The 17,246-nt window shown below is 35.7% G+C and overlaps 1 protein-coding gene across 1 annotated transcript in view; it reads left to right on the plus strand.

Moving 5' to 3' along the window:
* The window catches only part of POLN (polymerase (DNA directed) nu), a 110,210-nt gene that overhangs the window by 27,703 nt on the left and 65,261 nt on the right, over positions 1–17,246 (plus strand). Inside the window, exons 9-16 of the mRNA XM_014936085.1 lie at positions 1,204–1,272; positions 3,295–3,355; positions 3,559–3,623; positions 4,441–4,524; positions 4,952–5,041; positions 7,166–7,222; positions 8,029–8,082; positions 8,318–8,383. Of these exons, the coding sequence (XP_014791571.1) occupies positions 1,204–1,272; positions 3,295–3,355; positions 3,559–3,623; positions 4,441–4,524; positions 4,952–5,041; positions 7,166–7,222; positions 8,029–8,082; positions 8,318–8,383 (546 nt within the window). The remainder of the gene's footprint in view (positions 1–1,203; positions 1,273–3,294; positions 3,356–3,558; positions 3,624–4,440; positions 4,525–4,951; positions 5,042–7,165; positions 7,223–8,028; positions 8,083–8,317; positions 8,384–17,246) is intronic.

Genomic DNA, 17,246 nt, shown 5'->3' on the forward strand with positions numbered 1-17,246 from the left:
CTTGCTATGGATTTTTTTTTTAATTCCACCCCCCTCAAACTATCATGGACAGGAATCTGCAGTCAGTACTGTGTCGTGTCTGGGATAATTATCTTGCATTCTGCATTTCTTAATTCATTTCTTTGTCTCAAAGTTTTGTGGCCAAGTTGCTCCAATACTTCAACTATATCCTCAGAAGTATTTATCAATACAGAGTAAACCTTTTAACACAAGTGACCCTTCATTTAATTTCACTGTTTTACATAAACTAAGAACCATCATATAATACATAATTCCATGTAACATTTTCCTGCCTCCAACACAGACCAGTATGTGATTCTTGGGGAAGTGTATATGGACAGGCAAGCATATAACTTCAGTCCTCTGGAATGCTCTCCTAGGTTCTATGGTTTGTGGCCCAGGAATTTTACATGACAGTAAAAACACAATGCCAGTGTTTTTGCACTTAATGACTTGGATGCAAATGTATTCCATAGTTTTGATTGTTCAGCCATCATTGAAGATACAGGCTGCAGAAAAGAAAATTTACGTATGCAGCATTTTTTTATGTTCTAAGCTTTCCTCATAGGTATTTAGTAATGAAAAGCAGGACTTTATTGTTGACGTTTTGTGTATTAGCCTGATAACAAATTTAATTGGTTGACATTAAGTTTATTTTATTAAGTTTGTGTTATTTTTATATGAGATCATGTTCTTTGAGCTAAAGATCATGTTCTCAGTCTGTATGCATTTCAAAATGGTCTTCTAACGAGCTGAATGAGGTGGCATGGCTCTGTGCAGAACACCTCTGGAACAGAAGGGAAGGAAGTGAAGAGTTCAGAAGAGTGGCAGTACTGGTGGGGGAAAGAAAATTGCAAGGCATTTTTCCTCAATTTATGAGTAGTTCTGACTTCAATCTCACAGGCAGTGTTTGGATGGAGAACAAACAAGAGTTTGGCAGTGTACAGATAGCAATGTATAGTACTTCTCCATACTCAGTCTATGCAAAATATTAATAAAGGAACAGGTAAAATCTTGGCTATTCATGACCTGTACTGTTCTGTTCATGAATTGTGTTTGTCAGAGGTCTAAGAAGATTTCTAAAGTGTTACATATGAGACATACAGAAAAATATATTTATATAGTTGATTTCTTTTAAAAGTGTTCTAAATATTTTTATGTTAGCATTAAAACTCTTGGTGTTATTTTATTTATTTACATCAGTATCAAAACTTAGGTGTGAACTTGGAGAAGCTTTATAATGTAATGATGGACCTTGCTCATGACTTACAGGTAAGATATAAAAAATAATTACTCAGATATAACTTCTTCTTAATTATGAATTAAAGAGAGTCAGTGATGTGCTTCTTGTTCAAATCAGAATCTCTACTCAAGTTAAATAGAATCCTTACTGCTTGACAGTGCCATCAAATTTGTCATTTTTTTTCAGAAGGGGAAAATTAGTCTGAAGGTTAATTTTTAGAAGAAACTTTTTCTCTGCAACAGTTAACTAAATATATAAATAAAGATTCTAAGAATAGGGAATGTTCAAAATACTGTGCTTTTTTGATATTTTAAAGCTGTATGAAACAGTCTAAGAAGTGCTAACTGTTAAAACAGAGTGCTGCTGGATTTTTTCACAGAATCAAAGAATTGTCTTGATTGGAAGGGACCTTTCAATTCGAGTCCAACCATAAACCTAACACTGCCAAGTCTGCCACTAAGCCACGTCCTAAACACCACATCTATCCATCTTTTAAATACCTCCAGGGATGGTGACTCAACCACTTCCTCGGGCAGCCTGTTCCAATGCTTGATAACCCTTTCAGTGTAGAAAGTGTTCCTAATGTCCAATCTAAACCTTCTCTGGTGCAACTTGAGGTCATTTCCTCTTGTCCTATCACTTGTTACTTGGGAGAACACACTGACCCCCACCTCGCTACACCCTCCATTAAGGTAGTTGTATAGAGTGATAAGATCTCCCCCTCACCATCCCTTTCTTCAGCCTAAACAACCTCAGTTCGCTCAGCCACTCCTCGTAAGACCTTTTTCTCTAGACTCCTCACCAGCTTCGTTGCCCTTCTCTGGACACACTCCAGAATCTCCGTGTCTTCCTGTAGTGAGCCTTACCAGTGCTGAGTACAGGGGGATGATCCCTTCCCTAGTCCTACTCACCACACTATTCCTGATACAGGTCAGGATGCTGCTGGACTTATTGGCCACCTGGTATTCCTTGCATACCAAAACATCTAGGATATCTCTTGCTCTAGGTTGTATTAACGAAATAGCGGTCAAACACTGGAATGGGCTTTCTAGAGACATGATCAATGCCTGAAGCCTATCAATGTTTAAGAGACATTTGGACAATGCTGATAATAATAGGCTTTAACTTTTGGTTAGCCCTGAAGTGGTCAGGCAGTTGAACTAGGTGATTGTTGCACATCCCTTCCAAGTGAACTATTTTATCCTGATTTAGCCCTTATTGCAGTTCAGAATGCATCTCAAGAAGTCTTTTAGTGGGTTTTCTTATCTGTTTGTTTTTCCCTTGTAATCATATCCCTGGAGAAGTGTCAGAACTTAATGACACAGATTCTGGTGGAAGGTACATCATAGGATTCTAGAGGTTTTTCTTGAAACTGGTGGTAGCAAGTGTAGGACTTGGACCATTAGTTGATAGAGCCGTATTAATCTGGGTATCTAAGTGGACCAGCAGTATGATGGAATAATCTGTTAAGGAAGGCAAGAGGGAAACATCAAAGGCACAGAAACACTGAAAGCCAGTCTACAGGAGGAGCTTTTAGACAAGTGTTGCTGTCTGGTTGCTTCAGTGGTTAGAGAAAAAACAGGCTTCCTGTTGTTTGTAACTAAATTGGGTACATAATCCCATTATCTTTTAGTTTCTTCCTAAGGAAACCAAAATTGTGAATTCTGAATGATTGCTTAATTGTTCAAGTGAATAAAGAAAGAGGAATAACTGTATGTCCTATTATAATGGAGCTTGCTCTAAAAATAAACCATTTAGAAAAATGAGGTATTTATAGTTCTTTATTACTGTTCCTGTACAAAGTGATTGCTATTACAAAACTTATTTCTGTTCCCCACAAAATGGAAGTGATAATGGACTACGGTATTTAGGTACTATTTAATTCACACTAAATAGTATTTCATTCTACAAACAGTGTTGTCATATAAAAAGGGATTATACAGAAAGTGAAATACTGCTTACTGGAAAATAGATCCATACAATGACACTGCTATATGTTTTAAGATAAAACTGGGTGACACTGAAGAATTTATTTGTATCTTGCTTTACAGGTTCAAGGTTTGTGGAAATTATTTTGCACGTTAGAGCTTCCACTTATCAAAATTCTGGCAGGTATGAAAGTTTAGTTCAAAATCTGAATCTTCCCTATTTTCACATACCTGTTGACTACACTCAAGTAGAATATCATACCTCAGAATACTGAGTGTTATCTCATAACAGCTGTGTGAGTTTGAGATTCCATTTTACAGTCTAAGAAGCATGTAAGATCGAATTTGTCAGTTGTAAGTGTTCTCAGTATATAATTGTATTTACAGTGATGGAAACACACAAAATACATGTGAACAAACAAGAACTGAAAAAAACATCAGAGATTCTGGGGGTAAATTTTATCTTTATTTTTTTCTTTTGGATATTTTATAACATCTCTGATTTTACTGAGGATAGCTGATTAAAAAGAGCAGGAATCTTCTTATTTTGTCATGTTTTACATGAGAGTTTGGGAATTCTAGTAGTTTTATTATTATAAATATAGCTAATGATATTTATGTTGTAGGCTACTTCTATGTCTATTTAGGCGAGCAAACAGACTTTTGCTTCATTAGCCTTGCCCCAGAACTGAGGTTGCTTTGCAAAATGCATAGCTCTTTCTGGGTTATGCATTGTAGAGTAGAAATTGTAATGACTCTTCCTGAACCTACAGTTGTCAGTAACCATCTTCCTGAGAAGAGACGGATGTTTCTGTCTTTCTCTTTGTAAATAAAAGTCTTTACAACTTACATGTTCTGAGAGTTTGAAGTTTGCTATTTCCCCATCGATAAAAATAGCTACAAGAGAATCCTATTTTATATCATAAAATCTGACCAAATAATCACAGTGGTCTGACAGATTGTTAACTTGCTGGAATGATTTGCATAGCTCTGTTTCTCACAGATCTCTATAGTCTTCAGTAACCTGAATTATTTTCCTACAAATTTTGGTCCTTTTTACTGCAGTAAATCCCCTTCTCAAATCATGAAGAAATACAGTTTAAGGAGTAAATAGGCAATCTACTAAACGAAGCATAGCCAGCAATGATTACACATTAGCAAATACCCTATTTTTAAATAGAGGTCTGATATACTTGTTAACGTGGGAAGGTATCGATTTTGGAGAAAATAATAATGTAAACAGAATAATTCTGATCTACTAATTTATAGTTGCGACTCAAAGAGCTTGAACAGGAAGCTCATCAAGTTGCTGGAGAACGATTCCTTTTGACCAGCAGTAGTCAACTCAGAGAGGTAATATTTATACTGCTATTATTATGTAAATTGTAAGTTCTGTACATTGTTATTGATACAGAAGAATTATGAAACATATAAAATTGTCCTTACAACTTCAGAATTCTTTTTCTTTGATAATTAATTATCTTAGTTTCTGATTTTAATGGAGGACATATTAATTCTTCATGAATCTGGCAATATTTGATAATATGTAGTTGAATGTATTCATAAATTATACATTTGATATTAGTAAATATGCTACTTTTTCAATAGCTTAAAAAAAATTGATGTTTTAAATTCTGTGTTAGTTCTCTTTGCTGTGGTATGCTCTTATTTTCCTTGAAATCTGTTTTCTAAACTTAAGTTCAGGCACAAATAATTTTCCTTTCTGTTTAAGCACTTGAAACACTGAAACATTTCTCTTATGTTTTTTCTCTTATTGTAGGTACTATTTGAAAAGTTAAAACTAGATGCACTGTGTGAGAAACTTCACAGAACTGAAATGCAGCAACTTGTGTCTACCTCAGAAGCTGTGGTGAGAAGGAGAGGGGTTTTAAAACCATCTGCTTAATTTAGCAAATCTTCTAAATTATGTTCCAGTGAAATTGTCGTTAGTCTAAAGTTTTCCTAAAAATCCTGGTTTATTTTTGTGTTGTACAAATTGCACTTAATTTACTTATGCCAGAAATAAAATTTGCAGTCCATGGTTGGGAAAAACAAACTAGCTACTGAAGGTAAACTTTAGCTATAAACGAGGATTAAAAAGTTTAGTACCAGCATGCCTCTATGACCATCTTCCTCAAAGAAGGAAGACTTTCTTATTGGTCAGATTTTGGTTAAATGAAAGAGTCCACTGGTGAAAGAAAAGAACATCAATGTAAAATCTGCTGGTCAAGAAAACAGCAAACCATACTTTTTCTTTGCTGTCAGGAGACTTGAGCTAAAATCATGTTGTCATCTTTTTTATGGATCCTTGACTCATTCATGCAAGGTAAAAAAATCTATAGGAAATTATATGATACCTGTGGTTTGAATTGGGAATTGTCAGTTTCTTTGTGTGGTCCAGTGTTTTTCTTGTCTGCATGAATTTTCAGCAGGCTTTTTTTTCTTCCTCTGTGGAGATGCTTGTCTTCGGTAAGAGTGGTGGATCTTGATAGAATCTTGTTCCCCTAGAGCAATAATGCCCAAGCAGTTTAGACACTTTCATACATCTGTACAAGAGATCAAAGGTATCTTCAGATTCAGTGCAATAAATATTGCACATACAAAGCTTCTCTTTTTTCTGTTAGTGTTGGAGCACATAATTTTCAGCAATACAGATGTTCATGTGAGATCCCATACAAGGGCAGAAACCTGCCAAAAACATTTGTCTAAAAATGATGAAGTCAAGACAAACTGTAGACTTCTTGGTAACTGGAGGAAAATGTGGATGCCTGTTCCTTTTCATAGAGTCATTTGGGTTGGAAAAGACCTTTAAAATCAAGTACAACCATAAACCTAATACTGCCAAGTCCCCTGTTAACCCACGTCCCTAAATGCTTACTGAGGGTGCTCTCAGTCCCCATGTCCAGATCATTAATAGATCATTTTGTTAAGATAAAAATAGTAATTAATTTCCTTCTTAGAAGAGAAGAAGCCTCTCTGTAGCTGCACCTGTTTCTGATTTGCTGCCACAATTCTATTGCCCTAGTTTAATGGGAGTCAAATTACAGTACACAACTCATTGCCGACAATGAGCACTTCTGGGAAAGGTAGAAAGGTAGTTTTGTTTCTCTTGGGTGAAAGAGGAAATTCAACTGTTGAGCCAAGCATCTGAACTACCAGACATGATCTCTGAGGTAATGTCAACAGTATAACCGTAAGTTATAAGTATAAACCGTTAGTCTGGAGAAGAGAAGGCTGAGGGGAGACCTTATCAACGCCTACAAGTATCTCAAGGGAGGGTTGAAGGAGGAGGGAGCCAGACTCTTTTCAGTGGTTCCCACCGAGAGGACGAGGGGCAACGGGCACAAGTTGGAACATAAGAGGTTCCACTCAAATATGAGGAGAAACTTCTTCACGGTGAGGGTGACAGAGCCCTGGAACAGGCTGCCCAGGGAGGTTGTGGAGTCCCCTTCTTTGGAGATTTTCAAAACCCGCCTGGATGCAGTCCTGAGTAACATGCTCTAGCTCTAGGCAATCCTGCTTCAGCAGGGGAGTTGGACTAGATGATCTCTATGGTCCCTTCCAACTCTAGAAATTCAGTGAAATTCAGTGAAATTCAGTGAAACACACACTACTCAAGGAGAAGGAGCTTTCATGGATCAAATATGTAATCTTGGAGAGGGACAGAGAGATGGGAGGGAGCAGTGAAGTGGAATGCATGCCATCTTTTTTGTGGGAACATGTTTGTTGCAGTAATTAAAGCAATGCTTTATCTAGTCCACCACTCTCTTTCTAACAATTGCTGAGATTTCATTATTTAGAGAAATGTAGACTGAAACCTTCCAAGGGATAAAACCTAGATAATTAATATGTAGTCTCTCCCTGGTAGCAAAAGTATTTTGTCCATTCAGCTTTGCGAGAAAATTTTTTCCTTCAAAACTTAGTCTGTTAAGATTGTTAAATAATGCAACTTAACAGAAAAGTATACCGGTAATTCACATCCTTTATTTTACAGCTAACTAAGTTGCAAGATCTTCATCCTTTGCCTAAGATAATTTTAGAATACCGTCAGGTAAGCTGATATTTTTCACATAATGTAGTTGCAAAAATAGCAAGAAATGTAACTTATTCATACCTAAATAAATAAAAAAAAAGTTGGCTCTAATGTAAGTTCATTTAAATAGTCATTTAAATTTTGAAACTGTAGGTATTCTTAAGAGTTTTTAAATTTAATGTTTATATTTCTGTTTTGCACTGTTAGATTATATCTAGGAAAAAACTCTCTTGCAAAAACAATGGGAAAACTTCTCTGTTAAATTTGTCTGTGCTATAAAGCACAGTCCTAGGGCAAAACATTTATTTTTTGAGTTCTAAAGAAATACTCTGCAGAAAGTGAAGGAGATAACTAGTTACGGGGTTTTTTAGGTGATGAGCCTCCTGAAAATCCAAAATGATCTAGTTAGTCTGTTCTTATGTTTAATGTTTGGGTTTTCAGTGGATGAGTTTTCAAGATTTAAAAAAGAAAAAAAAAGTGTGTTGGTTTTTTTGTATGTGTGTGTGTAGGTGGGTTGGTTTTTTTGGTATGTGTGGCTCTTTTTATGTAGTTTATTGACTTGGGAATGTAAGTCATAAAATAATAAGTTCCAATAGTTTGTTTACTGGTATGTGCAAAGACCTGGCTTTAGGGTATAACCAAGCACTTAGCTTATGCTAATAGGTCAAGCTATTAGTGAGTATACATCCATTATCTACTAAGATAAAAGTGTCTTTTAAGAAAAGTCTACAAAACAATTTAATATGCATTTGGAAAATATTTTTTTAAATTTGAAAAAATCTCTTTTATGAATAAGTATTGATACAAGCTCTTATGTAATTTAGGTTCATAAGATGAAATCCACTTATGTGGACGGACTACGAACGTGCATGAGAAAGGTAGAAATATAAAAAGTAGCCTGTAAAATGTAGTATTTCAAATCGTAAAAGCATGTGAAATGATTGCAGTGTTTACGGTCTAAGAACTTTTATATATAGAAAATTATAAAGTATTCCTTTTTGATTTTGTTGTCCTGATGCAGTCAGTTTTTATTACTGATACTTACATTAAAAAAACTTAGACGTATGTCTTCATCCTTGTCTTTTGGGGGATTTTTACTTTATGTGACTATAGGGATTTATTTCGTCTACGTGGAATCAGACAGGAACTGTGACTGGCAGACTTTCAGCCAAACATCCAGTAAGTGAGCCTGTTAAAAGATTTACATTTTAATTAGAATTAAAAATTAATATTATTTATATAAAATATCTAATATTTTCAACACGTAAAATGTTAGTTTTCATCTCAGTTTAGCAGTTGCCATATTTTATGAAAATGATGGACAGAAAAAGCTTATTTAAATGGGTGTTTTACTCTAGAACATTTATTGTTATAAATGTTTTCTGTTATTTGCGGATCAGAATTTAATATTATTACCTGAAGTTTACCTGAAGTAAAGGGGTAGAATTGTGAGCCATGAGTGCACCCTCTAAACTTCCACTGAATACTTCTTTGTAATAAATTTCTGGTATTTCTGAACCACTCCTTGTAAAGGATCAGTGAGCTCTGGAAGGGACCCTGGGGATTACAGAAAAAAGGAAGCTCTTTTCTTCTGGAATTTGGCTTAAGGCCTCATAGCAGCAAAGGGCTAAGCTGGCTATGCTGTGGCTCTGGAAGTCTTTCCAGATGCTTATATGGCTGTGACGTTGGGCTCTTTGTGCTACCTCTCTTGTCTTTGGCTGTGATGATCTCCATGTACATCCTTTTGGCTGGAACATGTTTTATTTAACTTTTTTGACTTTTTTAGAGGCTTAGGTTGCTGCTGGGGTTTTTAGTTTTGTTTTGTTTTTTGTCTTTTTGTTTTGGTTTGGTTTTTTGTTTTTGTTTTGTTTTGGTTTGGTTTTGTTTTTGGTGTTTTTTTGTTTTTGTTTTTGTTTGTTTTTTTTTGTTTGTTTGTTTTTTCCCAAATGGCCTTTTTAAGGGCATATTTGAATATATTTTATTATACCATTTTACTTGGAGTCTAGGAAGCTGACCTTTGACTGTAGGTGATCCCTTTTGTGTTCCTCTTCTGTCATAGCCCATAGTTGTGTGGATGAGTGTGCAGGACCTGGTGTCGGAGGAGACAGGGTTGCAGGCTGCTTCAGGGGCTCAATTCAAGGCATAGATGAGGGAATAGAGGCTGCCCAGGGAAGTGGTTGAGGCACCATCCCTGGAGATATTTAAAAGATGGGTTGACATAGTGCTTAGTGACATGATTTAGTGATGTTTTTTTATCAGTTAGGTTGATGGTTGGACTAGGTGATTTTAAAGGTCCCTTCCAATCTAGACAATTCTATGAATAGCAGGAGAAAAGTAGTGACTCCTTAGCTGCGGAAATGTTCTGGTTGGGTTTAATCATTTGCTTTCTTACCAAAGACCGGACCTCTGGCCCTGTGGGAGAGGGGGAGTAGGTGCAGAAGTTTGACTTGCCTCATGAAGGCTAGAGGGAATCCATGAGGCTATTGTCCTTTTAACTTGTGCCCAAAAGTATTGTCAGTTCTTATCCATTCAGGTTTGACTAATGTGTATCTATCTATGCAGGTACTAGCCTTAAGCTTCATGGGTACAAATGGCATTAGAAGCTTTCTGCAGTCTTTGGAGAAAGAGCTGTGGCAGACCATGGCCTATCTAGGAGTAGAGATGTTAGACATAGCTGTTATGTTGGTACCACTTAGCATGGGTGGGCTTATGTGGCTCCTTGCAAGTCCTGACTGATTTGGTGACTTTTGGAGTTCTGACAGAAACCTGTCCTGGGAGGTTCTCATCCTCATTGTACATGTGACTTCCTTAGCCCTTCTTTTACCAGTCTTGACAGTTTGTTTCAGTTATATCTTCCTACCCTTATGTTACATATTTCCATACAATATGTTATTAAAAATTTGTAGGAACTGCTTGTGCTTTCTGCTAAGTAAGAAACAGTGTCTAGCATTTTGAATTAACAATGGAATGGAGGAGTGTTACTCATGCTTCCGTTTCTGATGCATCCATATGGGGGAAAGTGATGGGAGAGAATGAAAAAGATGATCATGAAGGTCACAGTTTGCTAAATATTCTGATGTGATGCACAGGCATTTACAAGTCAGAGCTGAACAGACAGCTGTCTTGAACAACCACATATGACACAAGGTGGCCTTTGATACATCATGCTAAAAATGACACAAAATCTACTTTTCTTAAAGGTTGTTTTTCTCCAAAATAATGCTGCTAAAGTTAGCATCCAGGGTTGCCTAAGGCTGCCTTTTCCTTATAAGGAAAAACATTGGCATGGCTTTTTTTTTTGTGTGAAATGTTTATGGAACTTATACCATCTGTTTCTGAATCATTTATTGATAAAGAAGACACACTGCAGTGCCCAGTCACTTTACTAAGTGTTAAAGGATTGGGAATATTCTTAACAGAAATCATAAATATTGTAGATATTTTTGCAGTTACTATGAGGTAATGTAAAACTTTAGCTGAATATTTGCTGAGGTAGTTTATTTTTAAAATTCTTTAAGGAGTGATTAAAGCGAAATGTATGTTTAAATCGGATGAAGGGATGATTCAAATAGAGAAAACATCCCATTTGCTGCAGTGGTTGTGGGAAAAGGAGTTCCAAACAAAGGTTTCATCTTTCATTTGTTTTGTAAAGGTAATGGATCTGTTTGTCCCCTTTCTTTTAAGGCATTAAATGGAGTCCAGGAGAGATTTATTCATAGGTTTAAGAGGACACGACTAGACATTAGGTACAGAGCAGGATTTCTCTTTCAGATAAACTCTTCTGTGATCTTCTTTCAGACAAATCCATGTCTGATGTATGTATGATGTATATTTTTGTCTTTATGTGGGTTTCTCCCAATATATAAACTTATTCACATGAATTTTTATGACGTCTGTGTTGCAGCAACTTAGACCAGGTCTCTTCATAGAACTTCAGTGGCTCTCCCTTTGTACATCTATTTTAGTTTAACTGTGCACTCCATTTCTTCTCATTTGGTTTCTTCTACAATATGTGTGCTGCATAATTAATGCATTTTTCATAAATAACAAAGTGTTATAAAATAATATAGTACATCATTAAACAGGGACATATGTGATTTTGCAGTCTCCTGCTATAGTATTGTAACTGACTATCTGCTACTCCCTGAGAACCTGCATATCTGAAACCTAAAAGTAAATATAAACCCTAAAATTCTTCAGTCAAATTATTTTGTAATATATCCATAGGATAGTTATTTTTTCCACTCTGTGATGGATTGCTTATGACTATTAGGGAAAGCTAATTAGATTTATTATTTGAATATGTTAATTTTAATTAATTCTTGTATAAATATATTAATCATCTGCATTGGGATACTCCTTTATTATATTGCTCATAGAAAACTTTTGTATTAAATATATTTATTACATACATAAAGACTTGTTTGCATTCTCCAAACCTACCTTGAAATACCACTTTCCAGCCTCTCGCCTTTTAGAGCAAAAAGTAAGTCACGACAAAGGTGGAAAGGCATAAGACCAATTAAGATTAAGTGTCTTTCTGAATGAGCAGAAAGAAATCCTAACTCGAGATATAAAGATTGCATATAATTGGGTGTTATAACTTGGCTTAATATGTAAATTTCAGTGCTAGAATCAGATATTCTGTATTAAGGTTTCTTTCCTCCAGGCTGCTGTAGCAGAGAGAACTGAAATGCTGCTAATGAGTTTATACTTCTATACTTCAGAAGATATTTGTATCATTAAACTAAAAAAGCATGAAGTGGTGGGCTTCAGGGGGCATTTCCTTCCTTCTGGTAACAAAAAGTCATGCTGAAGAAAAATACAAAATAAATAAATAAAAAAAGCATTACTATTTCTCCCCAGCTTTTACCAGCTTGTCCAAAAAGGCAAAGAAATAAAATAATTTAACCTGTCAATCAGAGAAGTATCTTAGCCTTTGATTTGGAAAGCAGGAATGTAATTGGAAAGAGAAATTAATTAGAGTATGATGAATGTTAGTGTGCTCAAAGAAGGACCATAAAAAACCTGGAATATTGACTCTACCTCAGTCTCTCCAACAGATACAAGTAATATTTTCTGACAGTGAATGCATGAATAGAGAATTGCATGCTTTATTATAAAATGTAGGTTACTAATATTGTTTGGAATATGAATAATTATCTATCTAGTTTTCATTCTAATGGGAATGACAGTCTCTTGAATTAGAGACCCCTCTGAGCAATTGCCATCAAAAATGAATCTGTTCTGTCAATTAACTTAGCAAACCAGATTTTCTGATTATCCACACTTCTCTGTATGACGTCCCTTCTGACCTGTCTTCAGGACTGAATGGACTCATTGTCTCAGAGATAAAACTCAAATGTAGTTTTGGAATAGTTTTGGGATCGCTTATGGACAGTGTGGTTGAGATGCTACCTATTTGTTTCCCTTTCATAACACTATCCCAGTAGGTTTTACATTCTTGGTGTAGCCACACGCACATGCCAAGCAAGATGGACTGTCAGAATCGTGCTATCAGAACTATTGTGACAGCTCTCAAATTTCAGGCATTTTGTCCCAGGCCTCATTAAGGTCACAGGCTGATCTGTGATACTACCAGTACTCTTTCTGAAAGTTTATAGTCTATAGTCACAATTGGGTTGCAGCACAAACAGGATGCTCTACAAGGTGTTTCAATAGTGGTGAGCTGCTGTGCAAATTTGAAGTGTCCTGTTTTTCCCCAGTCCCTTTCCTTCACATCTTTTAGAAGGCTCTGGCAGCACTGATGCAGTGTAAGGAGCCAGATGCCAAGTCTGGGAGCAGGGATGTGATCATGTGATCATATCTTTTTTTTTTTTTTTTTTTTTCCCCAAAAATAAACATTTCCTCAGCTTCCAGAGAGCAGACAGCTCGTCTCTGATGCTTCCTTCTTCCACAGACACCCTCTCATCAGGCGTCCGCGGGGTGGAATGGGATCATACTGGGCTGTGTGTTATTTGTTTGTGTTCTTTTTTTTTTTTTTTTTTTTTTTTTCCCCCAGAAATGAACCAATTCCTTGGCTGCTTTTGAAACTGCACTGTTAGGAATCTAAGCATTGTAAACTTGTTTTCATACACTGTCCTCCTGAAATAAACGTTGACTTAAAATGGACAGACAGTATGGGTCTTTTCATTGATCTTTGAGTGTGGTTTCTCTTTTTTTAAAAAAAACATGTTTATTGGAAAGCACTGGGGATGGAGAAAAGTTGGACATTACAGGTTCATATAAAACATCTTGTCAGAAGTCTTCTATAGTGTCATCTAGGCTAAAAATAATTTTTAAATAAGTATGCTTGATTGTGGGCTTCACTTATAATGGTAGGTTGTCTTAACAGAGATAGGGATGTCTATGTGTTTTCTTGGACCTTTGCATCAAAGCAATTTAGCGTCACGTTTTCTACTCAGTACAAACAACTGTCACTCATGAGCTGATCTGCTATTAGAGAAAGTTGGAGCGCACGTGCCATTTGTTAAGGTTGGTCTGTGTTCCCTGTCCCCTCTTGCATTCAGAATGTATTTTTGTGCCGTGCTTCTTTTCAGTATATTTATTCTGATACTCTTGAGTCATATGCTGATTATGGCTGCACTAATAGCACTAAAATAGTATCTCATTTATTGTAGAGTTCTGCTGTTTTTAGAATCACTTTTGTAGCTGCTTTATTTATTTAGAAGTATATTTTAGTGAAGGCTTTTAGCCTTCTGTAATTTCAGCGTTGGAGACAGAAGTTCTCTATTTCCTCTCTTCCTCACTTATCACAGTTTGTTTTATGATAGGGAAATGATACTTAAATAAGTGAATAAGCATGTTGATGAGAGTTTAGTTCAGTTGCGTTCATGATGAAAGTTTACACTATATTAGCATTACAACAGGAGGGTCTTAGTTATTGGTGTGACAAGTACAGTATTAAAAGTCACTGTTAGTCATATCATAACACTCATGTCTGATGCTCCAGAACATAGTCATGTTCATTTAATACCCACATGCAGAAGGCTTCTGTATCATAGACCTCTGTTCTCTTAGCATCTTGAGTACACGTAGTATCCTTTCCTAGAATATATGCATGTCTTCAGTATTCTCTGTAGTAATGCTCCTGATTTGTATAAATTCATTAGTCTCATGGTGTGTGGTGTATCCAATACATGGACTATGCTTTATAGCATAATCTTTTCCATTTGGCTCAGTGAAGCTTGGAGCATCATCTGTGCTGTAATTCTGTAGTAACAAGAGCAGTTCAATCATGTATATAACTTCTCTTCTATTTGGGATTATCTTTGTATGTATAATTGTTTTTTGTGTTATTTAAAGAAAGCTAATATGCAGCCAGTATAAATATGCTTCTAGGCAGTAATCAACATACAAAATGCTGCATTTTATTTATGCAGGATAAAATAGGGAGTCTGTCATCTACAAACTTAACTCAGAAATATATAGAGCAATTAACAGCTCAAAAGTGAAAGATTCTATATAACTTAGAATAATATCAGCTAAAGTATTTTTAGCACATTATGAAATATTGACTGTGGAGGCTGAATTCCTCCTTCACTCTCCTTTAGTTTCTGGCAAAAAGCTCCTCAGAAGCTTAGACTTGTAGAAATGGGAGAAAAAAAGTTCCTGTAAAAATTTCCTGTACTAGAGAGATGATGGCAATGCATACTTCCACTTGTTTAATTAAAATTTAAAGATACTATATTTCAATACACTAAGTATAAATTAAATTGTCAGCACTTGAGTGCCTACTGCTGTTGAGTGGGCTTTGTTAAGGTAGCTGGTTATATGCTGATTCATTTTATCCTTTGAATGACCTTTGCCAGCAACATTTTGGAAATGTTGCAGCTAGAAGCCCAAATCAGGCACTGATCATGCTTTAGAAGTCCATGCTCAAATATAGTTAGTGCTACTGCCAGGTTATTTTTCTCTAATATAAGTGTGACTGGAGCACATAGCTAACAGGAAACAAAATTGGCATAATCTTTGATCAAAACAAGTACATTTTTTTTAACTATGTGGCTCTGACAACCTTAACTTTAAAACACCTTTTAATTTGTAACTAATTATAGTAATACCTATAACTTAGCTATCCTGTAACATTATGTTACAGAAGTTAATCTATGCACTGTGTTGTGTCTTTTGGAATTTTATTAAGTCTGATTCCATGTAATTTTAGCACAGTTTAAGAGCAACGTTAGCATGGTATTTTGGTTACAAGAAACAAGTAGTGCTTTCGCTTGTAGTATATGAAAATCTTTGTTCTGCTGCTGCTTATCCATACAAATGTCAAGTCCTGGCAGAGCCTTTTTCTTTTGCTTGAAACTGGCATATGCTGTTGTCTCCTCAAATCTCAATGTGGTCACAGTCATTCAACCTCTGTACTGAGGATTTTAATAGAGCCCGTGTGCTATTGAGTTCATTTTCACTGTCTTCATCTACAAGACAGTTGCTCAGGTTGAATCTTCAGCAATGTGCAGAAATGCATGTATGATCTTTATATCAGTTTAAATATTTGTGTATGTATTTGTTATGAGGTTGTCTGTTGGTGCCTCCTGTGAGTTAAGATTTTTAGAAATTCTTGAAGTTTTTTTTTTTTATTCTTCATATGATGTATTCCATTAATGGGATTTTTAGATATACGCTTTTAGGAAATACTCAAAGTTTGGAGACTTATGTTCCAAGAGGACAATTAAAAAATAATAAAAATCTCAGGCACACAAATTATGTCTTGTCTTACAAGCTCTCAAAACTGAGGGATGTCAGCATATTCCTCTAATAACTGAATTTCTTTTTGCAAGGAAAAAATATAATCTAATTCTGATCTTAGCATAGGTTATATTATGTTTTAACTAATGAAAGTCTTTGAATAGTTTATTTTGCAGTACAGTGTTCTTCTACTGTACACAGTTCTTCTCCCGTTCTGTGTCTTGACCAGCAAAAATTACTTTGAAAAAACTGGGAGTTCTGACAAGACAAAAAATGGAGGAGACAAACTAAGGATGTTAGGAAGAGAATGGATTATAAGGGAAGATCAAAAGTTAGATACAGCAAAAGAGATTTCTTGTCTCGATTGTCCAGTTGACAGACAGTACTGATTTTCAAAAGCTTTGTCATTGGCATCACAAAGAACTTCAGAAAAATTATCTCTGTAGCTCTACATCCCTATTCCATCACGCTTTCTCTGCTGATGATTCTTTTTTTCTGTGTCAGTGAGTGGAAATTTGCCAATTCTTTATTTCCTCAGCATCCTTTCATAAAACCTCAGGAAATTTCACCCAGAGTTATGAAGCTGGTTGCACTCTCTCAGGTTTGGAACACTAACAACAAAAAGTGGTGGTTTGTATAAGGCTCACTGAAGACAGACAGAATAGGAGAGAGGTCATCCTGCTGACTCCCACGTGGCCTTGTTGCCCTTAGTTCTCCTGTACTAACATGGTCATCTGATGGCTGTGACTCTTAGGAATTTGTAGTTAAGGACCACTTCTATCAAATCAAGAATTGCCCTTTCCTCACTGTGAGCAAAGAAACAGACATTGGTTATTTATGTTTCTTTTAACTCCTTCAATCATCCTCCTGTTCACAGTCTTTTGTAGCCTTTTAAAAGGAATTCCCTACTCTAACATGCTCAGCAAGTTCCTCAGTATCCGGAACAGTCTTGTTTGAGATGATAATTTTTTCCCTTTTGTAAAACAACTGTTACATCTTTTCTTTAGCAAGTAAGTTCCTCCAATCTGGAAATCTTGTCAGTTTTCATGTATTTAAAGGTCTAGCATTTGTATCTTTGGGCAATATTCCCTTGATACTGTTTACGTTAAAGCTATAATATACAGCTAATATACAACTAGTACAATATTTACTAGTTCCAACTGCCACTCAAAGGATTGTTATTTCTATGTCTTAGCAATGTTTTTTCACCGAAACCAAATCGTCTCTTCTTGGAGTTCATCCCAGAGTTGCTTCCTGTCTTAATGAACATTAGTTTAACAGAGCTTATGTCCTAAGTATAATTTTCTTTCAGGAAAATGAAATGAAA

Source organism: Calidris pugnax, unplaced genomic scaffold (genome assembly GCF_001431845.1).
Source record: "Calidris pugnax isolate Ruff unplaced genomic scaffold, ASM143184v1 scaffold14, whole genome shotgun sequence".
Lineage (NCBI taxonomy): Eukaryota > Metazoa > Chordata > Aves > Charadriiformes > Scolopacidae > Calidris > Calidris pugnax.